The following is a 27,500-nucleotide window of genomic DNA, read 5'->3' as shown; positions in this document are numbered from 1 at the left end:
ACCTTATATTTCAAAAACTACAGTGAACATTCACTCCATTCACGTGGTCTCATATATTGCCTCAACAATGACACTGACATGATCATTGCCTCAATGTTAAATCTCACCAGTGTCTACATCTTGTGAACATAAACCACGAGAATTGTACTATTTGTCATACATTTATTCGTCCATAAATGCAAAGGTTGAACGAAATTTTGTTGCTTTTATGACATTCTAACTTTCCACTCCTAAGTTTTTTAACAATGGGTTTAAAGAACAATATAATGACATTAAAAAGCATTGCTTCGAAATTCATTAATTACTACACGCATGAAGCACGACATGGGCAAATGTAAGGCAAAATTAACAATCCTAAGAAAAGGACATCATGTATTGGATATCAACAGACGTGTGTAAATATCTAAGGCTGATCGTGAAGAAGAAATATGAAGGCTATGACATTGTGCACTACAATGAAACTTAGTATATTAATATTGTACTGTTATCTCAATACACACCACACATATGCTATAAGGAATGGCAATTATCTGATGGAAAGTATGAAAGAGATACAAGAATAGATTGAAAAGGTTTGACGAGGCTCTTGTATTTTCAAAAATTATAATAGATACGAAATTGACAAAGGTATAAAAACAAAACTCATTTTATGTCCTTTCCATTTAATACTTTAAATTTCAGCACAGTCACAATTCCCATCCACACAGAGCCGCTAACAATGCACCAGTTATTGCATCTCGTCGAAGAGGAATTAAAGTGGTTAACTTCGATACCATCGAGTCACCTACGTCCGCACCTCTCCATCATTGCCAAATTTGCCCCCTTGAGGTGGTAATAAGACTTAAGAAAAGGAAAAAGTCACTTGGAGCTAAATCAGAACTATAAGGGGGGTGTTCTACGACTTCAAGAAAACTTCCTCTTTAAAGGTGATCATGCGTTTGTGTGAGCATTCTTGATATCCAATGCGCACATATTTTTCTGTAACCCAAGATTTCTTAAACTATATGTCCATCCCTTCCCTATAAAATTCCAAGCCTTTGTGAAATGTCAGATTGTCTTATCCAGCAACTAGCTTTAATAAGTTAATACATTTCTTTGGTTGATATTGCTGCGGTTGATGCACTTTGTAGACAACCGTGAAAGCCTGATCATTAATGTTGGTGGAGATAGCATCAGGTCCAGTGAAGCACCTTCAAACTTCTCGAATTCCCACGAGTGATTTCAATGACTGACATGTTGGAGTAGGGTTCTTTCAAATAAGATAAATTGAAATAAAAAAACGGCAGCTAAACAAAATTAGGTAACCTAATAGAAAAATAGATTACGCACATTTTGATATATAATTTATACTGGTGAGTTTAATACAGTTGGAGATATTTGATAGGCGTCAAGACTTTTCAGGCAAGCTTTGTATTTTATCAAGGAAAGGTCACAAGATTATCTTGGCTCAAGCTCTAAGAGGAATATTTGAAAAATGACGGTCTTCTTGTCAGACAACTATACGCTGTATATAACTGATTTAATGAACACTACAAAATGAGAATGAAATGCTTCGCAGTTTCTTTGTGCTGGACTTTTGGCATAAATTAAAAGTGAGAAAAAATTACCATCAAACCTTTTTAATGGACCAAACGCAGTTACAAGAATGCAAACAAGTTGAACTATTGCATTAAAAATAAATTGATTGCATTTGGTTAGATTTGAAACAGAGGGAATAGGTTTAAGTGTACTAATGTACATATTTGCTACTTTACATCACTAATTTTGAAATGAGAACTGTTTTGGGTCATGCTATTGTCCTGTAAAGCATCTGAAAACTGAAATCAATAACGCAAACATTATTAATATAACGCAAATAAGCAAATTCCACAATCTATGTTGTTTTCAAATGGAACAAACTATTTTTGTTTGGTCGTGGTTATATGGAATAAGCATGCAAAACAACAGGCAGCTGTAGAGAGAAAAATCTCGAAGCTTGGATATGTATTATGAAACAGATTATAGCTATTTTGTCAAGGATAATGACTCAAATTGATCCTACAAATTGAATAAGAATAAAAGTATTCATTTTAAAAAAATCATTTAGTCTTTCAAAGAAGTGCGAAAATGTCCATGAAAGAATATACTTAATGACTTCAGGTTATGCATATAATTCAAAATTGATTACTCTGAAACAAAATTCATTTTTAAAATGATCAAAACTTAATGAAAGACAGTTTGCAAAATTGAAATGTAAATAGAAAGCTTAACAATGTGAAAAAGTAACTTTACATTTGTAATGTGTCAATTCGTTTGAATTTTAAAAGACAAAATTGGAGAAAATTCATATCATAGAAAAAAGCAAAATCTGTTATATATGAATGTGAGGCAATTTTTATCAACACTTTTTCCTGTTTTGAGGCGAAAGAAAATTTTTTTTCTAGGTGAAAGGAAATTGCTTTTTATTTGGAGCTAGATCTATTTTCACCATTTAGTTGTTTTCTAGTCTAAAATCGATTTTATTTTGTAGTTCAAATTGATTAGATACTAATCTCACAAGCAGCATTTTAAAAAAATCAAAAAATGAGGGTAGTGCGTCATATCATATAGACCTGTAAATGAGCTCTATAAAAATTGACTGAAACTCTTCGACAAACTGAAGATTCAATTATTTTTAAAAAAATAAGGGCATCATTGGAGAGGAGAGTGATAAATACAATACATTAAAATAGTGGGTGTTATTTCTTACTGGAAGTATGACTGCCATAATTTGATGTAGAAGGAATGCTAAATAAGCATGTCATTCATATAGGTAAAGATGACTTCATCAAAGTCATATTCCTGCCTCTGGAATTTTTTTTGACATAGTCAGAAAAATAATCACCATTATCATCTTTAACTTCTAGCCATGACCAATTGAATTTATTCCTCACACTCACATCTTTAACTTTATCGATGCTCGACAAGTCTGAATTGCGATCCACGAACAGCTCAGCCATTGTGAGAACATTAGAATAATGTAGCAATGAGCAAACTTGATTTTCAATCAGTAAATGACAGAGAAAAAAAAAACTTAAATAAATATGACTTCTGGCCAATACACTGAATTATGAAGTAGAAATGAATTATCAAGAAGAAACTTCGGCAGGCGTAGCGGAAAAATTCAAAGAATCGAAATGAAGGTAAATCGCCACAAAACAGCAAGCTCGCTTGGGCTTGAGCAAAACAATGGCAGAAAACGTCCTGATTTGCACGGGAATTAATTAGGCTACTTACCATTGTTCCTTATAATCAGGTACTCAATCAGTGAAGAAACGGTCAACCAGTTTGTTTACAATGTGAGGCAATCGACTTGTAGCAATCTATTCTAATCTAACTTTCGATTTAAAGGTGTCTCCATCATCTACTTGAGATGTTACTTCCGGCATTCGCATTTTATTTTTTTTTATACTTTTAAAACCCAGCTTGTAATTGTGGTCAATTTTGGCTTAGACGAAACAGTGAAATTTATCGCTCGGCGACTCAGTTAAAATTGGCTACCGTTGGGATCACGACAGGTTGGAAAGTGAAAAAATAATTTAACGAAGGCTGTGTGAAATTACACTGGGATGTGTTCAGTCACGCTTAGCCTTGGCAATAAATCCATCGTTAATATTAACGGCTCCCATGAGCTATGCGTAGCGTTATGGAACACTCCTAATTACTTTACGGTCATTCGACTACGATTTGTGAATTCTTTCTTTCTTCACTTCTTTCTTTCTTTCCTTTTTTTTAAATATTTGAATTTGACAAATTGACTGATTTCAGTTAATTGACTGAGAATTTACAGGTCTAACATATTTTGCGAAATCATATTTCGAGAATTTTTTTATATCAATAAATAATCTGGTAAATAATTAGTTTTTGTGATTATAATGATGAATTCGTAAGGTATAAATCATATTTGACCACAACATTAGAGTATGGAAATATAAAAATTTTTCAGCATTTATTTTCTTTTTAAGGAATGGTTTAGCGAATCATTTATACTATTTTTTGGACAGATCAATTTACACAATTTTCGTGTTTTCTTGTCCTATGATGGTCATTATTTTGAAAATTTTATGGATCAGCTTAGGTCAAATTAGTGCTTTCTCAAATGTACTTTTCTGATTTTCTAACAACCATATATATGTCATTTTCTTTTAGATTATTTTCAAATTTAGTGATTACTGATGTACAATGATAATAAATTAAAGAATAATAACAATAATTTAAAAAATCAAAAGTAAAAAGAAACATGGCACACAAATACTGATCTCAAATAAATAAATAATTTTAGAAAATTAAAATCGAAGTTTTTTAAAAACATGATAAAAAGTTTTTGAAAAAAAAAAGCAATAAAAAAAAGCAAACAAAAACAAAGTAAATCAAAATAAAAAACAAAAAAACAATGGGAATCGAACCCGGTACTTTCAAGGTTGGAGTCTGACAGTTTGTCCACTGCACTACGGAGCCCCTTGACTGTTCATCACATTTAATACGGTCTTTCTAAAACATTATTTTACCTTCAATGCAACTTCTATTTTCTGATTTTATATTTCGATTTTTTAAATTATTATTATTTTTATATAAATTTATTAACAAAAACATCCTACAGATGTCAAAATATAACTTTCGCAATGTCCAAATGCAGAAACACAATTTGAATATCGCTAATGAAATTGGGTGGAATGCGCATGCGTGACGGAGGTGTATAAAAACGATACACCGTCAACAATAAACGAAAATTTAATGATCACAGCCAGCTCAGCCCAGCAACAACCTAGAGAAAAAATGCAACTGCAGGACCCAGGCAACATGCCAACTAAACGGCAATTGCCTGACCCAAAACGTTATTTATCAAGTCACAGTTACACGACCAGACACACCAAAACAAGATACATACATTGGCCTCACCGAGTGTTCATTCAAAACCAGATACAACCTGCATAAATCTTCCTTCAGAAACATACACAAACGACATTCTTACACCTAAGCGAACACATTTGGGACCTCAAAGAAAAAACATACAACCCAGCATCACATGGAAAATCATCTCCAGAGCACAGTCGTACTCCCCCTCTTCTACGATTTGCAACCTCTGCTCAGAAGAAAAATTCATCATCACAAAACCGAACATGGCAAGACTCAACAGAAGAAACGAACTAACATCCTAATGCAGACATAGAAACAAACACATTTTATCTAATTACGAGCCTCCATAAACACGAATCGAGAAAAATATGAAAAACACAACAATCTACTTTCACTTCCACTTCCTGATGAGAGCTAACACTCGATACAACGTTGTAGAAGTAAATAATCACTTGAAATGTTTATAAATAGCTCCTTTTATCTAAAAGTTGAGTACTATTATTTCACGGTTTTTGTTTTTATTATAAGTATATACCATTTTCCAGTCTATAACAAGAAGGGAACTCAGTCTGATCTTTTCTCCCTAAAGAAAAACTTTGTTCACAATACACTAATGAATAGGTTATTGTCAGCAGACAATCTCTTATTTGGAATGGGATAGGATAAGATGGAACATCGGATCATTTTTATTTCTATCACAAATTTTTGGAATGGCTCTAATTTTTTCGGGATGGTAGGCATGTTTGCCCTGTGGCTATAAGTGTAACTCAGATGCTATAACTTAAACAATATGATATTTAAAAGGAAATAAAAACACGCATGAAGGAAAACATAAAATGTGAGAATAAAGCTCATTATTGTCGGTATCACTTTCTTATTGTTAAAATAATCATATATTAAGTTCAATACAGAGAATAATACCGACAATATAAGGGTCATACATGCCTTAAGTGCATAATCAGGATGTAACAAAATAATACATCCTGAGTATTTAAGGTGTAGTCACAATTTCCATCACCAAGTGCTCATCTAACAGGTCAAAACTTGAAAATGGAAGTGACAAGACATATATCATGTATGACCTACTTGTTGTGGAACCACTTGGATTTTTGCCGCCGCCAAAAGGAGTGGTTGTACTGCTACCTGTGGTTGTCGTTTCAACTGGAGCAGAGCTTGTTGTTCCAGATGGAGCAGAGCTTGTTGTTCCAGATGGAGCAGAGCTTGTTGTTCCTGATGGAGCAGAGCTTGTTGTTCCAGATGGAGCCGAGCTGGTTGTTCCAGATGGAGCAGAGCTTGTTGTTCCAGATGGAGCAGAGCTTGTTGTTCCAGAGGGAGCAGACGATGTTGTCCCTGGCTCTGTTAATATATAAGAAATTTATAATGTGAAACAAGTGAATATCATCATTACGTATTCTGCTCATTTTTTTTGACAAATGTGAATTGAAGTTCTTACAGCCCTTTCAAAACTCATATAAGCGACAGTTGTAATGTGTCACGTGTATTTTATCATACTTGCTTCAATAATCTTACACAAAAAACCTACCCGCAACATAATTCAACTTTAATGGACATATACTACTACTACTACTACTACTACTACTACTACTCCTACTCCTACTACTACTACTACTCCTCCTCCTACTTCTACTACTACTACTACTACTAATAATAATAATAATAATAATAATAATAATAATAATAATAATAATGTTTGTGCAAATTTTTAAAGACACTGCAAACTGGTATCATCTCCTATTGTTTTATTAAAGCTCTGATTACCCCACTTTTAAAGAAACCCTCTTTGGAACATAATGGTTATATTAACTACAGACCCGTTTCAAATCTTACCTTTGTTTCAAAATCCTGGAAAAAGCAGTTCTTCACCAATTAAATTTTCATTTAAAATTGCCTGATCTATATGAGCAATTCTAATCAGCTTATAGGAAAAATCATAGCACCGAGACGGCGCTGTTAATGGTAGTGAATAATTTGATTTTAAACGCGGACAAAACTGAGGTGAACATTTTATGTATATTGGACTCATTGGCTGCATTTGATATGATTGACCACAACATTCTGTTGAATCAACTCAAACGTCTTTTTGGTATCTAGGGATTGGTGTTGAATTGGTTCAACCCTATGAAAAAGCCAGGCGAATGATGTTATACCATTAGGATTATCCATATTACTGAGGATTCTGAAGCTGTTACTACAGTTAAACATCGGCATGTTGATCTAATGAATGGTAAAATAATTCAAAAACTCAGTGTGATGATAATTCCTTTTGATATTGCTGAAGTCAATTAAAAAATGGAATACTCACTCTGGCATTCCTTCACTTCAACCTTAAGGTTACTGACTACAGTTACATAGATGGGACCTGCTCTCTTGATGGGGACAACTTCATCGGGTTGAACTTTCTGAAGAAGCAGAACGTCGTTATTAAAAATATTTGTTTGAGCAATTTGATTTGTCTATAAGATTGTCTTTTTCATTTAATAACAGACAAATATATTTTTAAACAATTTAATTCTTCAAATAAAAAAACAAAACAAAACAACATTCCAAATGTATATCTGTATAGTGAAATCTCTCGGTAAAAATGTGTAAAAGATAATGAAAAAGAATTATTTTTTTTGGTCTCCTTTTATCCTTTTTCACAAATTGTAAAAACTATAGAGCATTGCAGCTCTGTCAAAACCAGTTATTTGTCAAGAAGCAGCAAATACAAGAAATTAAATAAACATCAAATTTAACATATTAAAATATAACTGTTATTAATTCAGAATTCATTGAATATTGTAACACTACCAGTGAGCCTTAAAAATGTTTTAAGAGGTTCAAAGCAATTTATCGTTAAAAAACTGTTGGGGGTATTGTAGTTCAGTAAACACCCGACTTGCGGCTGTTCAAATTTGATTCTACATTCTCTCATACGGGACATACAGTATTGTGCAAATTAATTTCGACAATACTCCTTACTTTAGTAATTTGTGAAATGTGTGTTTCAAAGAAAGTTGCTTACTACCAAAAGCACTAATTTGTAGCATTCAGGGTAATTGTTTTACATATTTAGTACAACATAATGCAAAAAGTAAGGGGAAAAAAGTTAACAATTTTGATTTTATCTTAAAGAAAAGGCGATTTCCTGATTTTTTGGTCATTGTCCAAATTGAATTCCACAACACTGCATGCTATCTATTCTGGCCGCCAACTAACAAATGATTGGGAGGTTGTCAAATATTTGATATAACAATAAATAGTCTATATCAGAGTCCTCATCTCATTTGTAACAAATAAATTTGATTATCTTTCTAACACTATAAATTATAGGGGTTGAACTCTGGCTCCAGTGACATGATAGCTCTGAACAATTACTGAACAAAGCCATTCCTTAACTACTCGTAATTGTAATGATATCAGACGAATTGAAAAGGGATAAAAAGGTCTATTTTTCTTCACTGCCCATACAACTAACTAACCTTTGGAATGTACACGTCAAACTCCTCTCCAGTTGACAAAACATATACAACATTTGCCACTGGATTCACTAATTTGAAGAATTGCAGATCGCCATTCGGCGTCGTAAGAACTGTAGGATTAGGTGTTTCATCTTCTGTTATAATAAAAAGAAAGATCAAACATATACCCATACCATCAAATTAAAATGGGATACCTTGTATTAAAAATGTAATGAGAGCTAACAGTAAGTGCCTTTGACTTATGGTATTTAAGAAGCAATTTTTGACAATGTAACATAATATTTTGATAAATAATGGTAAATAACTCCTATGCCATTTAATGATAATTCTTTGATATCTCAAAATATAAGTATCTACTCCTTGTACGGAATGAAAAGTATTGTATTACTTTAAGGTCACAAACTAAATTCTTTTTTTTTTAAAATCCAATATTGTATCCAGGATTTTACAGTGGATATCAGTAAAGAAATCAAAAAGTTACAAAAAAATCTGAACTTACCAATTCGTTTTGTATTAGAAACTCCTGTAATTCCAATGTGGAGAAGAGAAGCATATAGAAAATAAATAGTAAGCGTGAATACATATCATGATAATATTCAAGCATAATGCATCTTATAGTTATAGGAAGGGCAATACACATTTAGACAGAAAGTACAGAGAACTTTCACGAGATTTTCCATAGGCAGGCTGGCAATAGGTGCTTCCAATTTATTTGTTTCTATACAAACAATAAAAATGTATTCAATTGAATATTTTTTCATCTAATTCAAATAGGTAAATGCAACAATATATCACTATCAACAGCTTACACAATGACTCTGTATTTGTGCGGCTATGTGGTATTGTGGTATGACACTCGCTTTCGGATCGGAAGGTCCTGGATTCGAGTCTCGCTCGGCCATAGTTGAGTCTCTGGAAAAGGCTCTTTACTCACATTCTCTCACTGTAAGGTGTATAATGAGTACCCGGCCGTCAACAGCTTTGTCCATGCCTGAAAAAATTATAATATCGCCTAACAGGCATCATGTCTTGTTCTACATGTTAGGTGTTGTTGTTATTGTTGTTCAGGTAGCCTTTGTAAAGCGCTTTGATAGTGCGCTATATAAAAACTCAGATTGTATGTTTTCTGTGTACATGAATCATGAATAATATGATGTCAAATAAAATTGCTTTTCGTCATTGTATCATGTATAATGATGAAAGAAAGACAAGAATTGGAATAAATATATTATTTGCAAAGGCAATTATGCAAAACATAATACAGATTATTTAATCCAAATTGATACATTTTAAAAACTTTACTTGCCAGTATTTACATTTCTCTTAATGTTCTCGCATTAATTTTTATTTTTTTTAGGGGGGGGGGGGATCTATTCTTATCAATTCTTACCGGTTGCTGGATAGACAGTTGGAGTTCCAGGTACTGAAATGAGGAGGAGAAATGTGTTGCTATTAAAATGTTGATAAAATACAAAGGTTTTAGTAACATCATAATATGAAACAGTTTACACTCCTCAACAATGTATTATATCTAAAAATGACGGTATAAGCTGATCACATTATTTTTAACCTTCTTTTGTTTTAATAATGTTTAAATTTTGTGAAAGAAATGATGATAATGTGGGAATAATAATAATAAATAATAATAATATAATAATAATAATAAAATAATAATAATAATAATAATAATAATAATAAATAATAATAATAATAATAATATAATAATAATAATAATAATAAATAATAATAATAATAATAATAATAAAATATAATAATAATAATAATAAAAATATAATAATAATAATAATAATAATAATAATAAATAATAATAATAATAATAATAATATATATAATCAATAATATCACATCCATCATCATCATCATCATCATCATCATCATCGTCATCATCATCATAATGATAATAATGATAATTATCATAATCATCATAATCACAACAATAATAATAACCAAAAGATATGATGATTCAAGTAATGCCAAAAAAAAATGATGATGAGGATGATGTTGAATATCATAGTTGATGATTTGAAATTGGAGACTTCGATTACAATGATACAACAATAGAAAAGTGTGAAATGACAACATTGTATGCTTCACTAATGATAATAGGATGGAACGATGTAGACGGGTAAGCGTTTAACACCAACTTATGTTTTCTCTTGTTGCCACTAACCTGGAGTTTTCCTAACAATGAAAACAATTGTTTCTCCTGTTGCAGTGAATTTGGCTGGGTCCTGAAAATGAAATGGAATTTTCCCACAATAGAATACATCGAACAAAAGAATTATGTACTTATGGATGTAATTATCTCCTCATAAATAATGAACACCTCTAAATTTCTTTATTTAAGTAATTTTATCATAAGTTATTGTAGATGCGTAATACACTGTAGAAGTTCTGTTACATCATACAAACCATATGCAATTTCCCATTATAACTATTCAATGGAACAATCCAAAGTTATCACAAAACCAAAACAACTCAACTTACCTTTCTGTCCTTTGGTTCAAGAACCTGTGGACTAGTACCGGCTGGTAGAGTTTGTCCTTCTGAATTAAAGAATTTCACTTGATCTACAAAGGGACTGTCTGAACCAATCTCAACCAATTTATCTCCATTTGCATTGTTGTAATTGGTAGACCATTGATGTCAACTTCTTCTGCTGTCATTGTGCCATAAGGACAAACGTCTGAAATGTCCGAAGAACACTCATTGATTAGTAGTTAGCAAAGGCGCTTAATGCTATAGTATTAAATCTAAGGAATATTCTTTTACATCCATCTCATGTTAAGCATTAAATGTTGAACCTAATGATGGAATTATAAAATCCTAATAATGATTTATAAAGAAAACTTAAAGCTTAAAGTAAAGTGCTTTCATTCTGCTTCCATGTTTCACAATGAAGAGAGACTACCCAACCCCCCCCCCCCCCCTTCCCCTCTTCCTTCCCCTCATCCGCTAAATGGAAATCATTCTTGAAAAAACTGAAAGATTTAATGCTTTTGAAACAACACAGAATATATAGAATAAAAATTTACAAGGCGCTGAAGCAAATCGTTTGAAAGGGGGTATAGATTAGACAAGCAAACCCTTCATATTCCAAATGTGGAATCAGAACGTCAGAAAATAGGAATTTGAGACAAAAAATAGGAATATTGTAATAATTGATAATTCTGTATCAAAATTGCCACAGACTTTGCCACCAAACACATAAAGACAGCATTCTGGCACAACTGACAAAACTATATCCCACATGTATTAAGTAATGGAATGGGGAAGAGGGAAAGGATTGCATTCAAGTTTCCTATGGAGCTCCCTTTTGTCCATCTATAAAAACAAAATTCACCCTTTAACACCCTCCCCCCCCCCCACCCCATAATTGAAAATCAAAATTTTAGAGACAGTGGTAGAATATTGTAAAAGGAAGATTGAAAATAGGAATGATTCCGCCGAAAGCGGAAGAGTTGGCAGGTAAAATTAAATGTCGTTTCTTACATGCAGAGGTAGTCTCACTAGGAGCTGAGCTTGTAGTACCAGATGGAGCAGAGCTTGTGGTTCCGGATGGAGCAGAGCTGGTTGTTCCTGATGGAGCAGAGCTTGTTGTTCCGGATGGAGCAGAGCTGGTGGTACCAGATGGAGCAGAGCTTGTTGTTCCAGATGGAGCAGAGCTGGTTGTTCCGGATGGAGCAGAGCTTGTTGTTCCAGATGGAGCAGAGCTTGTTGTTCCAGATGGAGCAGAGCTGGTTGTTCCGGACGGAGCAGAGCTGGTAGTACCAGATGGAGCAGAGCTTGTTGTTCCAGATGGAGCAGAGCTTGTTGTTCCGGATGGAGCAGAGCTGGTTGTTCCAGATGGAGCAGAGCTGGTGGTACCAGATGGAGCAGAGCTTGTTGTTCCGGATGGAGCAGAGCTGGTTGTTCCTGATGGAGCAGAGCTTGTTGTTCCGGATGGAGCAGAGCTGGTGGTACCAGATGGAGCAGAGCTTGTTGTTCCGGATGGAGCAGAGCTGGTTGTTCCGATGGAGCAGAGCTTGTTGTTCCAGATGGAGCAGAGCTTGTTGTTCCAGATGGAGCAGAGCTGTTGTTCCGGACGGAGCAGAGCTGTAGTACCAGATGGAGCAGAGCTGTTGTTCCAGATGGAGCAGAGCTTGTTGTTCCGGATGGAGCAGAGCTGGTTGTTCCGATGAGCAGAGCTGGTGGTACCAGATGGGCAGAGCTTGTTGTTCCGATGGAGCAGAGCTGGTTGTTCCGAGGAGCAGAGCTGTTGTTCCAGATGGAGCAGAGCTTGTTGTTCCAGATGGAGCAGAGCTGGTTCCGGATGAGCAGAGCTGGTAGTCCAGATGGAAGCTTGTTGTTCCAGATGGAGCAGAGCTTGTTGTTCCAGAGGGAGCAGACGATGTTGTCCCTGGCTCTGTTAATATATAAGAAATTTATAATGTGAAACAAGTGAATATCATCATTACGTATTATGCTCATTTCTTTTGACCAATGTGAATTGAAGTTCTTACAGCACTTTCAAAACTCATATAAGCGCCAGTTGTAATGTATCACGTGTATTTTATCATACTTGCTTCAATTATCTTACACAAAAAACCTCCCCGCAACATAATTCAACTTTAATGGACATATACTACTACTACTACTACTACTACTACTACTACTACTACTACTACTACTACTACTACTACTACTACTACTAATAATAATAATAATAATAATAATAATAATAATAATGTTTGTGCAATTTTTTAAAGACACTGCAAACTGGTATCATCTCCTATTGTTTTATTAAAGCTCTGATTACCCCACTTTTAAAGAAACCCTCTTTGGACCATAATGGTTATATTAACTACAGACCCGTTTCAAATCTTACCTTTGTTTCAAATCCTGGAAAAAGCAGTTCTTCACCAATTAAATTTTCATTTAAAATTGCCTGATCAATATGAGCCATTCCAATCAGCTTATAGGAAAAACCATAGCACCGAGACGGCGCTGTTAATGGTAGTGAATAATTTGATTTTAAACGCGAACAAAACTGAGGTGAACATTTTAGGTATATTGGACTCCTTGGCTGCATTTGATATGATTGACCACAACATTCTGTTGAATCAACTCAAACGTCTTTTTGGTATCTAGGGATTGGTGTTGAATTGGTTCAACTCATATTTCACGAACCGTCAACAGATTGTTGTGATTAAAAATATCAAATCGTGTGATCATCCTCTGAAATGTGTTGTGCCACAGGGATCAGTATTGGGTACAGTTCTTTATACAATGAACATGAAACCCTTTGGATTAATTATTTCTGATTTTAATCTAAAATTTCCTATCTTATGCAGACGGTAGTCAAGTCTTTAAGTCAGCAATACAAAAACATTTACATATTTTAATTGAAAGTTTCCAATCTTGCTTGGATGAAACAGAACAGGCTTAATGATTTAACGATTGTAAAACTGAAATACTATTTATCGCTAGGCCAGCAATTCTTAAAAATGTAGAGTGTGAATCAATCATTTTAAGAAATAGTGTAATTGAAACTGCTAAGGCTGTTTGATGTTTGGGTGTATTTATTCATTCAGATTTGTCGTTTACCAGCCAAGTTAATCATATAGTAAATGAAAATGAGAATACTTAGTGTTAGACTCATTACAAGAGACATCTCGGCCTTGTTAGTTAATTCTTTAATCCTGTCAAAGCTAGATTATTCCAATTCTCTCCTCTCTACTACAAATGAAGACAACATAAGAGGAGAAATCAATCTGCATCAGGTTTGCTAAGAGAACTTCACTGGCTTCACGTTGAGAAACGTATAGAATATAAGATCTGCACTACTGTTTTTAAATCACTACACTCTGAATGTCATGGATACATTAATGACATGCTTAAATTCTATGTCCCAGCCAGAAATCTGAGATCAAAGTAGGATAATCACATTCTTGTGGAGCCCAAAATGACTCGCAAAATTAGCGAGCATGCTTAATGAATAATTGTTAAAAGCAAGGTCGTTGTAATTGTTAATTCTAAAATAAATCATCAGTATTCACGTCTTCATGTTCTAATTTTTTAACGGAAACAGTTTTGAATAAGGATTCAGATCAGTTTTCTTTTTACGTCCTATGAAAAAGCCAGGCGAATGATGTTATACCATTAGGATTATCCATATTACTGAGGATTCTGAAGCTGTTACTACAGTTAAACATCGGCATGTTGATCTAATGAATGGTCAAATAATTCAAAAACTCAGTGTGATGATAATTCCTTTTGATATTGCTGAAGTCAATTAAAAAATGGAATACTCACTCTGGCATTCCTTCACTTCAACCTTAAGGTTACTGACTACAGTTACATAGATGGGACCTGCTCTCTTGATGGGGACAACTTCATCGGGTTGAACTTTCTGAAGAAGCAGAACGTCGTTATTAAAAATATTTGTTTGAGCAATTTGATTTGTCTATAAGATTGTCTTTTTCATTTAATAACAGACAAATATATTTTTAAACAATTTAATTCTTCAAATAAAAAAACAAAACAAAACAACATTCCAAATGTATATCTGTATAGTGAAATCTGTCGGTAAAAATGTGTAAAAGATAATGAAAAAGAATTATTTTTTTGGTCTCCTTTTATCCTTTTTCACAAATTGTAAAAACTATAGAACATTGCAGCTCTGTCAAAACCAGTTATTTGTCAAGAAGCAGCAAATACAAGAAATTAAATAAACATCAAATTTAACATATTAAAATATAACTGTTATTAATTCAGAATTCATTGAATATTGTAACACTACCAGTGAGCCTTAAAAATGTTTTAAGAGGTTCAAAGCAATTTATCGTTAAAAAACTGTTGGGGGTATTGTAGTTCAGTAAACACCCGACTTGCGGCTGTTCAAATTTGATTCTACATTCTCTCATACGGGACATACAGTATTGTGCAAATTAATTTCGACAATACTCCTTACTTTAGTAATTTGTGAAATGTGTGTTTCAAAGAAAGTTGCTTACTACCAAAAGCACTAATTTGTAGCATTCAGGGTAATTGTTTTACATATTTAGTACAACATAATGCAAAAAGTAAGGGGAAAAAAGTTAACAATTTTGATTTTATCTTAAAGAAAAGGCGATATTCTTATTTTTTGGTCATTGTCCAAATTGAATTCCACAACACTGCATGCTATCTATTCTGGCCGCCAACTAACAAATGATTGGGAGGTTGTCAAATATTTGATATAACAATAAATAGTCTATATCAGAGTCCTCATCTCATTTGTAACAAATAAATTTGATTATCTTTCTAACACTATAAATTATAGGGGTTGAACTCTGGCTCCAGTGACATGATAGCTCTGAACAATTACTGAACAAAGCCATTCCTTAACTACTCGTAATTGTAATGATATCAGACGAATTGAAAAGGGATAAAAAGGTCTATTTTTCTTCACTGCCCATACAACTAACTAACCTTTGGAATGTACACGTCAAACTCCTCTCCAGTTGACAAAACATATACAACATTTGCCACTGGATTCACTAATTTGAAGAATTGCAGATCGCCATTCGGCGTCGTAAGAACTGTAGGATTAGGTGTTTCATCTTCTGTTATAATAAAAAGAAAGATCAAACATATACCCATACCATCAAATTAAAATGGGATACCTTGTATTAAAAATGTAATGAGAGCTAACAGTAAGTGCCTTTGACTTATGGTATTTAAGAAGCAATTTTTGACAATGTAACATAATATTTTGATAAATAATGGGTAAATAACTCCTATGCCATTTAATGATAATTCTTTGATATCTCAAAATATAAGTATCTACTCCTTGTACGGAATGAAAAGTATTGTATTACTTTAAGGTCACAAACTAAATTCTTTTTTTTTTTAAAATCCAATATGTATCCAGGATTTTACAGTGGATATCAGTAAAGAAATCAAAAAGTTACAAAAAAATCTGAACTTACCAATTCGTTTTGTATTAGAAACTCCTGTAATTCCAATGGGGAGAAGAGAAGCATATAGAAAATAAATAGTAAGCGTGAATACATATCATGATAATATTCAAGCATAATGCATCTTATAGTTATAGGAAGGGCAATACACATGTAGACAGAAAGTACGGAGAACTTTCACGAGATTTTCCATAGGCAGGCTGGCAATAGGTGCTTCCAATTTATTTGTTTCTATACAAACCAATAAAAATGTATTCAATTGAATATTTTTTCATCTAATTCAAATAGGTAAATGCAACAATATATCACTATCAACAGCTTACACAATGACTCTGTATTTGTGCGGCTATGTGGTATTGTGGTATGACACTCGCTTTCGGATCGGAAGGTCCTGGATTCGAGTCTCCTCGGCCATAGTTGAGTCTCTGGAAAAGGCTCTTTACTCACATTCTCTCACTGTAAGGTGTATAATGAGTACCCGGCCGTCAACAGCGTTGTCCCTGCCTGAAAAAATTATAATATCGCCTAACAGGCATCATGTCTTGTTCTACATGTTAGGTGTTGTTGTTATTGTTGTTCAGGTAGCCTTTGTAAAGCGCTTTGATAGTGCGCTATATAAAAACTCAGATTGTATGTTTTCTGTGTACATGAATCATGAATAATATGATGTCAAATAAAATTGCTTTTCGTCATTGTATCATGTATAATGATGAAAGAAAGACAAGAATTGGAATAAATATATTATATGCAAAGACAATTATGCAAAACATAATACAGATTATTTAATCCAAATTGATACATTTTAAAAACTTTACTTGCCAGTATTTACATTTCTCTTAATGTTCTCGCATTAATTTTTTTTTTTTTAGGGGGGGGGGGATCTATTCTTATCAATTCTTACCGGTTGCTGGATAGACAGTTGGAGTTCCAGGTACTGAAATGAGGAGGAGAAATGTGTTGCTATTAAAATGTTGATAAAATACAAAGGTTTTAGTAACATCATAATATGAAACAGTTTACACTCCTCAACAATGTATTATATCTAAAAATGACGGTATAAGCTGATCACATTATTTTTAACCTTCTTTTGTTTTAATAATGTTTAAATTTTGTGAAAGAAATGATGATAATGTGGGAATAATAATAATAATAATAATAATATAATAATAATAATAAATAATAATAATAATAATAATAATAATAATAATAATAATATATAATAATATATATAATAATAATAATAATAATAATAATAATAATAATAATAATAATAATAATAATAATAATAATAATAATAATAATAAATAATAATAATAATAATAATAATAATAATAATAATAATAATAATAATATCATCATATCATCATCATCATCATCATATCATCATCATCATCATCATCATCATCATCGTCATCATCATCATAATGATAATAATGATAATTATCATAATCATATATCACAACAATAATAATAACCAAAAGATATGATGATTCAAGTAATGCCAAAAAAAAATGATGATGAGGATGATGTTGAATATCATAGTTGATGATTTGAAATTGGAGACTTCGATTACAATGATACAACAATAGAAAAGTGTGAAATGACAACATTGTATGCTTCACTAATGATAATAGGATGGAACGATGTAGACGGGTAAGCGTTTAACACCAACTTATGTTTTCTCTTGTTGCCACTAACCTGGAGTTTTCCTAACAATGAAAACAATTGTTTCTCCTGTTGCAGTGAATTTGGCTGGGTCCTGAAAATGAAATGGAATTTTCCCACAATAGAATACATCGAACAAAAGAATTATGTACTTATGGATGTAATTATCTCCTCATAAATAATGAACACCTCTAAATTTCTTTATTTAAGTAATTTTATCATAAGTTATTGTAGATGCGTAATACACTGTAGAAGTTCTGTTACATCATACAAACCATATGCAATTTCCCATTATAACTATTCAATGGAACAATCCAAAGTTATCACAAAACCAAAACAACTCAACTTACCTTTCTGTCCTTTGGTTCAAGAACCTGTGGACTAGTACCGGCTGGTAGAGTTTGTCCTTCTGAATTAAAGAATTTCACTTGATCTACAAAGGGACTGTCTGAACCAATCTCAACCAATTTATCTCCATTTGTCATTGTTGTAATTGGTAGACCATTGATGTCAACTTCTTCTGCTGTCATTGTGCCATAAGGACAAACGTCTGAAATGTCCGAAGAACACTCATTGATTAGTAGTTAGCAAAGGCGCTTAATGCTATAGTATTAAATCTAAGGAATATTCTTTTACATCCATCTCATGTTAAGCATTAAATGTTGAACCTAATGATGGAATTATAAAATCCTAATAATGATTTATAAAGAAAACTTAAAGCTTAAAGTAAAGTGCTTTCATTCTGCTTCCATGTTTCACAATGAAGAGAGACTACCCAACCCCCCCCCCCCCCCTTCCCCTCTTCCTTCCCCTCATCCGCTAAATGGAAATCATTCTTGAAAAAACTGAAAGATTTAATGCTTTTGAAACAACACAGAATATATAGAATAAAAATTTACAAGGCGCTGAAGCAAATCGTTTGAAAGGGGTATAGATTAGACAAGCAAACCCTTCATATTCCAAATGTGGAATCAGAACGTCAGAAAATAGGAATTTGAGACAAAAAATAGGAATATTGTAATAATTGATAATTCTGTATCAAAATTGCCACAGACTTTGACACCAAACACATAAAGACAGCATTCTGGCACAACTGACAAAACTATATCTCACATGTATTAAGTAATGGAATGGGGAAGAGGGAAAGGATTGCATTCAAGTTTCCTATGGAGCTCCCTTTTATCAATCATTAAAAACAAAATTCACCCTTTAACATCCTCCCCCCCCCCACCCCATAATTGAAAATCAAAATTTTAGAGACAGTGGTAGAATATTGTAAAAGGAAGATTGAAAATAGGAATGATTCCGCCGAAAGCGGAAGAGTTGGCAGGTAAAATTAAATGTCGTTTCTTACATGCAGAGGTAGTCTCACTAGGAGCTGAGCTTGTAGTACCAGATGGAGCAGAGCTTGTGGTTCCGGATGGAGCAGAGCTGGTTGTTCCTGATGGAGCAGAGCTTGTTGTTCCGGATGGAGCAGAGCTGGTGGTACCAGATGGAGCAGAGCTTGTTGTTCCAGATGGAGCAGAGCTGGTTGTTCCGGATGGAGCAGAGCTTGTTGTTCCAGATGGAGCAGAGCTTGTTGTTCCAGATGGAGCAGAGCTGGTTGTTCCGGACGGAGCAGAGCTGGTAGTACCAGATGGAGCAGAGCTTGTTGTTCCAGATGGAGCAGAGCTTGTTGTTCCGGATGGAGCAGAGCTGGTTGTTCCGATGGAGCAGAGCTGGTGGTACCAGATGGAGCAGAGCTTGTTGTTCCGATGGAGCAGAGCTGGTTGTTCCGACGGAGCAGAGCTTGTTGTTCCCAGATGGAGCAGAGCATGGTGTGTACCAGATGGAGCAGAGCTTGTTGTTCCAGATGGAGCAGAGCTGGTTGTTCGGATGGAGCAGAGCTTGTTGTTCCAGATGGAGCAGAGCTTGTTGTTCCAGATGGAGCAGAGCTGGTTGTTCCGGACGGAGCAGAGCTGGTAGTACCAGATGGAGCAGAGCTTGTTGTTCCAGATGGAGCAGAGCTTGTTGTTCCGGATGGAGCAGAGCTGGTTGTTCCGGATGGAGCAGAGCTGGTGGTACCAGATGGAGCAGAGCTTGTTGTTCCAGATGGAGCAGAGCTGGTTGTTCCGGACGGAGCAGAGCTTGTTGTTCCAGATGGAGCAGAGCTTGTTGTTCCAGATGGAGCAGAGCTGGTTGTTCCGGATGGAGCAGAGCTGGTAGTACCAGATGGAGCAGAGCTTGTTGTTCCAGATGGAGCAGAGCTTGTTGTTCCAGAGGGAGCAGACGATGTTGTCCCTGGCTCTGTTAATATATAAGAAATTTATAATGTGAAACAAGTGAATATCATCATTACGTATTATGCTCATTTCTTTTGACCAATGTGAATTGAAGTTCTTACAGCGCTTTCAAAACTCATATAAGCGCCAGTTGTAATGTATCACGTGTATTTTATCATACTTGCTTCAATAATCTTACACAAAAAACCTCCCCGCAACATAATTCAACTTAATGGACATACTATATACTACTACTACTACTACTACTCTACTCCTACTACTACTATTACTCTCCTCTACTTCTACTACTACTACTACTATCTACTACTACATACTACTACTACTACTATACTACATACTACTACTACTACTACTACTACTACTAATAATAATAATAATATTAATAATTTTTGTGCAAATTTTTAAAGACACTGCAAACTGGTATCATCTCCTATTGTTTTATTAAAGCTCTGATTACCCCACTTTTAAAGAAACCCTCTTTGGACCATAATGGTTATATTAACTACAGACCCGTTTCAAATCTTACCTTTGTTTCAAATCCTGGAAAAAGCAGTTCTTCACCAATTAAATTTTCATTTAAAATTGCCTGATCAATATGAGCCATTCCAATCAGCTTATAGGAAAAACCATAGCACCGAGACGGCGCTGTTAATGGTAGTGAATAATTTGATTTTAAACGCGAACAAAACTGAGGTGAACATTTTAGGTATATTGGACTCCTTGGCTGCATTTGATATGATTGACCACAACATTCTGTTGAATCAACTCAAACGTCTTTTTGGTATCTAGGGATTGGTGTTGAATTGGTTCAACTCATATTTAACGAACCGTCAACAGATTGTTGTGATTAAAAATATCAAATCGTGTGATCATCCTCTGAAATGTGTTGTGCCACAGGGATCAGTATTGGGTACAGTTCTTTATACAATGAACATGAAACCCTTTGGATTAATTATTTCTGATTTTAATCTAAAATTTCCTATCTTATGCAGACGGTAGTCAAGTCTTTAAGTCAGCAATACAAAAACATTTACATATTTTAATTGAAAGTTTCCAATCTTGCTTGGATGAAACAGAACAGGCTTAATGATTTAACGATTGTAAAACTGAAATACTATTTATCGCTAGGCCAGCAATTCTTAAAAATGTAGGGTGTGAATCAATCATTTTAAGAAATAGTGTAATTGAAACTGCTAAGGCTGTTTGATGTTTGGGTGTATTTATTCATTCAGATTTGTCGTTTACCAGCCAAGTTAATCATATAGTAAATGAAAATGAGAATACTTAGTGTTAGACTCATTACAAGAGACATCTCGGCCTTGTTAGTTAATTCTTTAATCCTGTCAAAGCTAGATTATTCCAATTCTCTCCTCTCTACTACAAATGAAGACAACATAAGAGGAGAAATCAATCTGCATCAGGTTTGCTAAGAGAACTTCCCTGGCTTCACGTTGAGAAACGTATAGAATATAAGATCTGCACTACTGTTTTTAAATCACTACACTCTGAATGTCACGGATACATTAATGACATGCTTAAATTCTATGTCCCAGCCAGAAATCTGAGATCAAAGTAGGATAATCACATTCTTGTGGAGCCCAAAATGACTCGCAAAATTAGCGAGCATGCTTAATGAATAATTGTTAAAAGCAAGGTCGTTGTAATTGTTAATTCTAAAATAAATCATCAGTATTCACGTCTTCATGTTCTAATTTTTTAACGGAAACAGTTTTGAATAAGGATTCAGATCAGTTTTCTTTTTACGTCCTATGAAAAAGCCAGGCGAATGATGTTATACCATTAGGATTATCCATATTACTGAGGATTCTGAAGCTGTTACTACAGTTAAACATCGGCATGTTGATCTAATGAATGGTCAAATAATTCAAAAACTCAGTGTGATGATAATTCCTTTTGATATTGCTGAAGTCAATTAAAAATGGAATACTCACTCTGGCATTCCTTCACTTCAACCTTAAGGTTACTGACTACAGTTACATAGATGGGACCTGCTCTCTTGATGGGGACAACTTCATCGGGTTGAACTTTCTGAAGAAGCAGAACGTCGTTATTAAAAATATTTGTTTGAGCAATTTGATTTGTCTATAAGATTGTCTTTTTCATTTAATAACAGACAAATATATTTTTAAACAATTTAATTCTTCAAATAAAAAAACAAAACAAAACAACATTCCAAATGTATATCTGTATAGTGAAATCTGTCGGTAAAAATGTGTAAAAGATAATGAAAAAGAATTATTTTTTTGGTCTCCTTTTATCCTTTTTCACAAATTGTAAAAACTATAGAACATTGCAGCTCTGTCAAAACCAGTTATTTGTCAAGAAGCAGCAAATACAAGAAATTAAATAAACATCAAATTCAACATATTAAAATATAACTGTTATTAATTCAGAATTAATTGAATATTGAAACACTACCAGTGAGCCTTAAAAATGTTTTAAGAGCTTCAAAGCAATTTATCGTTAAAAAACTGTTGGGGGTATTGTAGTTCAGTAAACACCCGACTTGCGGCTGTTCAAATTTGATTCTACATTCTCTCATACGGGACAGACAGTATTGTGCAAATTAATTTCGACAATACTCCTTACTTTAGTAATTTGTGAAATGTGTGTTTCAAAGAAAGTTGCTTACTACCAAAAGCACTAATTTGTAGCATTCAGGGTAATTGTTTTACATATTTAGTACAACATAATGCAAAAAGTAAGGGGAAAAAAGTTAACAATTTTGATTTTATCTTAAAGAAAAGGCGATTTCCTTATTTTTTGGTCATTGTCCAAATTGAATTCCACAACACTGCATGCTATCTATTCTGGCCGCCAACTAACAAATGATTGGGAGGTTGTCGAATATTTGATATAACAATAAATAGTCTATATCAGAGTCCTCATCTCATTTGTAACAAATAAATTTGATTATCTTTCTAACACTATCAATAGGGGTTGAACTCTGGCTCCAGTGACATGATAGCTCTGAACAATTACTGAACAAAGCCATTCCTTAACTACTCGTAATTGTAATGATATCAGACGAATTGAAAAGGGATAAAAAGGTCTATTTTTCTTCACTGCCCATACAACTAACTAACCTTTGGAATGTACACGTCAAACTCCTCTCCAGTTGACAAAACATATACAACATTTGCCACTGGATTCACTAATTTGAAGAATTGCAGATCGCCATTCGGCGTCGTAAGAACTGTAGGATTAGGTGTTTCATCTTCTGTTATGATAAAAAGAAAGATCAAACATATACCCATACCATCAAATTAAAATGGGATACCTTGTATTAAAAATGTAATGAGAGCTAACAGTAAGTGCCTTTGACTTATGGTATTTAAGAGGCAATTTTTGACAATGTAACATAATATTTTGATAAATAATGGGTAAATAACTCCTATGCCATTTAATGATAATTCTTTGATATCTCAAAATATAAGTACCTACTCCTTGTACGAAATGAAAAGTATTGTATTACTTGAAGGTCACAAACTAAATTCTTTTTTTTTTAATCCAATATTGTATCCAGGATTTTACAGTGGATATCAGTAAAGAAATCAAAAAGTTACAAATAAATCTGAACTTACCAATTCGTTTTGTATTAGAAACTCCTGTAATTCCAATGTGGAGAAGAGAAGCATATAGAAAATAAATAGTAAGCGTGAATACATATCATGATAATATTCAAGCATAATGCATCTTATAGTTATAGGAAGGGCAATACACATTTAGACAGAAATTACGGAGAACTTTCACGAGATTATCCATAGGCAGGCTGGCAATAGGTGCTTCCAATTTATTTGTTTCTATACAAACAAATAAAAATGTATTCAATTGAATATTTTTTCATCTAATTCAAATAAGTAAATGCAACAATATATCACTATCAACAGCTTACACAATGACTCTGTATTTGTGCGGCTATGTGGTATTGTGGTATGACACTCGCTTTCGGATCGGAAGGTCCTGGATTCGAGTCTCGCTCGGCGCATAGTTGAGTCTCTGGAAAAGGCTCTTTACTCACATTCTCTCACTGTAAGGTGTATAATGAGTACCCGGCCGTCAACAGCGTTGTCCCTGCCTGAAAAAATTATAATATCGCCTAACAGGCATCATGTCTTGTTCTACATGTTAGGTGTTGTTGTTATTGTTGTTCAGGTAGCCTTTGTAAAGCGCTTTGATAGTGCGCTATATAAAAACTCAGATTGTATGTTTTCTGTGTACATGAATCATGAATAATATGATGTCAAATAAAATTGCTTTTCATCATTGTATCATGTATAATGATGAAAGAAAGACAAGAATTGGAATAAATATATTATATGCAAAGGCAATTATGCAAAACATAATACAGATTATTTAATCCAAATTGATACATTTTAAAAACTTTACTTGCCAGTATTTACATTTCTCTTAATGTTCTCGCATTAATTTTTATTCTTTTTTATGGGGGGGGGGGGATCTATTCTTATCAATTCTTACCGGTTGCTGGATAGACAGTTGGAGTTCCAGGTACTGAAATGAGGAGGAGAAATGTGTTGCTATTAAAATGTTGATAAAATACAAAGGTTTTAGTAACATCATAATATGAAACAGTTTACACTCCTCAACAATGTATTATATCTAAAAATGACGGTATAAGCTGATCACATTATTTTTAACCTTCTTTTGTTTTAATAATGTTTAAATTTTGTGAAAGAAATGATGATAATGTGGGAATAATAATAATAATAATAATAATAATAATAATAATAATAATAATAATAATAATAATAATAATAATAATAATAATAATAATAATAATAATAATAATATGATAGATGATGATGATAATAATAATAATATAATAATAATAATAATAATAATAATAATAATAATATTAACAATAATAATAATAATAATAATAATAATAATAATAATAATAATAATAATAATAATAATAATAATAATAATAATAATAATAATTATCATCATCATCATCATCATCATCGTCATCATCATCATAATGATAATAATGATAATTATCATAATCATCATAACCACAACAATAATAATAACCAAAAGATATGATGATTCAAGTAATGCCAAAAAAAAGTGATGATGAGGATGATGTTGAATATCATAGTTGATGATTTGAAATTGGAGACTTCGATTACAATGATACAACAATAGAAAAGTGTGAAATGACAACATTGTATGCTTCACTAATGATAATAGGATGGAACGATGTAGACGGGTAAGCATTTAATACCAACTTATGTTTTCTCTTGTTGCCACTAACCTGGAGTTTTCCTAACAATGAAAACAATTGTTTCTCCTGTTGCAGTGAATTTGGCTGGGTCCTGAAAATGAAATGGAATTTTCCCACAATAGAATACATCGAACAAAGGAATTATGTACTTATGGATGTAATTATCTCCTCATAAATAATGAACACCTCTAAATTTCTTTATTTAAGTAATTTTATCATAAGTTATTGTAGATGTGTAATACACTGTAGAAGTTCTGTTACATCATACAAACCATATGCAATTTCCCATTATAACTATTCAATGGAACAATCCAAAGTTATCACAAAACCAAAACAACTCAACTTACCTTTCTGTCCTTTGGTTCAAGAACCTGTGGACTAGTACCGGCTGGTAGAGTTTGTCCTTCTGAATTAAAGAATTTCACTTGATCTACAAAGGGACTGTCTGAACCAATCTCAACCAATTTATCTCCATTTGTCATTGTTGTAATTGGTAGACCATTGATGTCAACTTCTTCTGCTGTCATTGTGCCATAAGGACAAACGTCTGAAATGTCCGAAGAACACTCATTGATTAGTAGTTAGCAAAGGCGCTTAATGCTATAGTATTAAATCTAAGGAATATTCTTTTACATCCATCTCATGTTAAGCATTAAATGTTGAACCTAATGATGGAATTATAAAATCCTAATAATGATTTATAAAGAAAACTTAAAGCTTAAAGTAAAGTGCTTTCATTCTGCTTCCATGTTTCACAATGAAGAGAGACTACCCAACCCCCCCCCCCCCTTCCCCTCTTCCTTCCCCTCATCCGCTAAAAGGAAATCATTCTTGAAAAAACTGAAAGATTTAATGCTTTTGAAACAACACAGAATATATAGAATAAAAATTTACAAGGCGCTGAAGCAAATCGTTTAAAAGGGGGTATAGATTAGACAAGCAAACCCTTCATATTCCAAATGTGGAATCAGAACGTCAGAAAATAGGAATTTGAGACAAAAAATAGGAATATTGTAATAATTGATAATTCTGTATCAAAATTGCCACAGACTTTGACACCAAACACATAAAGACAGCATTCTGGCACAACTGACAAAACTATATCTCACATGTATTAAGTAATGGAATGGGGAAGAGGGAAAGGATTGCATTCAAGTTTCCTATGGAGCTCCCTTTTGTCCATCATTAAAAACAAAATTCACCCTTTAACACCCTCCCCCCCCCCCACCCCATAATTGAAAATCAAAATTTTAGAGACAGTGGTAGAATATTGTAAAAGGAAGATTGAAAATAGGAATGATTCCGCCGAAAGCGGAAGAGTTGGCAGGTAAAATTAAATGTCGTTTCTTACATGCAGAGGTGGTCTCACTAGGAGCTGAGCTTGTAGTACCAGATGGAGCAGAGCTTGTGGTTCCGGATGGAGCAGAGCTGGTTGTTCCTGATGGAGCAGAGCTTGTTGTTCCGGATGGAGCAGAGCTGGTAGTTCCGGATGGAGCAGAGCTCGTGGTTCCAGATGGAGCAGAGCTGGTGGTTTCGGATGGAGCAGAGCTTGTTGTTCCGGATGGAGCAGAGCTAGTGGTTCCGGATGGAGCAGAGCTGGTTGTTCCTGATGGAGCAGAGCTTGTTGTTCCGGATGGAGCAGAGCTGGTTGTTCCGGATGGAGCAGAGCTGGTAGTACCAGATGGAGCAGAGCTAGTTGTTTCAGAAGGGGCTGAGCTAGTGGTACCAGGTGGAGCTGATGAAGTCGTGGCCTTTTCTGGTAAGTATAGAACGGAGATTTCTTAGCTACTACTATCTTCGCCGTCAGAGATTAATAAATGACTGAAAACTATCAAATAACACCCTTCACATTTTATAGTTGAAAACCGACGTTCTTTTTCCTTCTTTAATTTATTTTTATTTTTCAGTTTTAATATGTTGTAAATCTCTATGATGCATATAAAACCATTTCAGCTAGCACATTGTG

The 27,500-nt window shown here is 33.7% G+C and overlaps 2 protein-coding genes across 2 annotated transcripts in view; both read right to left on the bottom strand.

The window, feature by feature from the left end:
- LOC144964088 (uncharacterized) overlaps positions 1-11,630 on the bottom strand; it is a 34,197-nt gene extending 22,567 nt beyond the window's left edge. Inside the window, exons 1-8 of the mRNA XM_078898029.1 lie at positions 11,564-11,630; positions 10,866-10,963; positions 10,549-10,609; positions 9,748-9,780; positions 8,857-8,880; positions 8,358-8,491; positions 7,199-7,295; positions 5,962-6,231 (exon numbers count right to left, since the gene is read on the bottom strand). Coding sequence (XP_078754155.1) covers positions 5,962-6,231; positions 7,199-7,295; positions 8,358-8,491; positions 8,857-8,880; positions 9,748-9,780; positions 10,549-10,609; positions 10,866-10,963; positions 11,564-11,630 — 784 coding nt within the window. The remainder of the gene's footprint in view (positions 1-5,961; positions 6,232-7,198; positions 7,296-8,357; positions 8,492-8,856; positions 8,881-9,747; positions 9,781-10,548; positions 10,610-10,865; positions 10,964-11,563) is intronic.
- The window catches only part of LOC144964087 (uncharacterized), a 58,703-nt gene continuing 42,069 nt past the window's right edge, over positions 10,867-27,500 (bottom strand). Inside the window, exons 25-41 of the mRNA XM_078898028.1 lie at positions 26,886-27,290; positions 25,882-26,081; positions 25,565-25,625; positions 24,766-24,798; positions 23,871-23,894; positions 23,373-23,506; positions 22,218-22,314; positions 19,991-20,269; positions 19,338-19,748; positions 18,334-18,533; positions 18,017-18,077; positions 17,220-17,252; positions 16,331-16,354; positions 15,831-15,964; positions 14,673-14,769; positions 11,871-12,783; positions 10,867-11,064 (exon numbers count right to left, since the gene is read on the bottom strand). Of these exons, the coding sequence (XP_078754154.1) occupies positions 11,888-12,783; positions 14,673-14,769; positions 15,831-15,964; positions 16,331-16,354; positions 17,220-17,252; positions 18,017-18,077; positions 18,334-18,533; positions 19,338-19,748; positions 19,991-20,269; positions 22,218-22,314; positions 23,373-23,506; positions 23,871-23,894; positions 24,766-24,798; positions 25,565-25,625; positions 25,882-26,081; positions 26,886-27,290 (3,089 nt within the window). The 3' untranslated portion in view covers positions 10,867-11,064; positions 11,871-11,887. The remainder of the gene's footprint in view (positions 11,065-11,870; positions 12,784-14,672; positions 14,770-15,830; positions 15,965-16,330; positions 16,355-17,219; positions 17,253-18,016; positions 18,078-18,333; positions 18,534-19,337; positions 19,749-19,990; positions 20,270-22,217; positions 22,315-23,372; positions 23,507-23,870; positions 23,895-24,765; positions 24,799-25,564; positions 25,626-25,881; positions 26,082-26,885; positions 27,291-27,500) is intronic.

This window comes from Berghia stephanieae, chromosome 2 (genome assembly GCF_034508935.2).
Source record: "Berghia stephanieae isolate SIO BIC M18660-M18661 chromosome 2, UCSD_Bste_1.3, whole genome shotgun sequence".
Classification (NCBI taxonomy): domain Eukaryota; kingdom Metazoa; phylum Mollusca; class Gastropoda; order Nudibranchia; family Aeolidiidae; genus Berghia; species Berghia stephanieae.
This window is presented reverse-complemented; position numbering and strand designations above follow the sequence as displayed.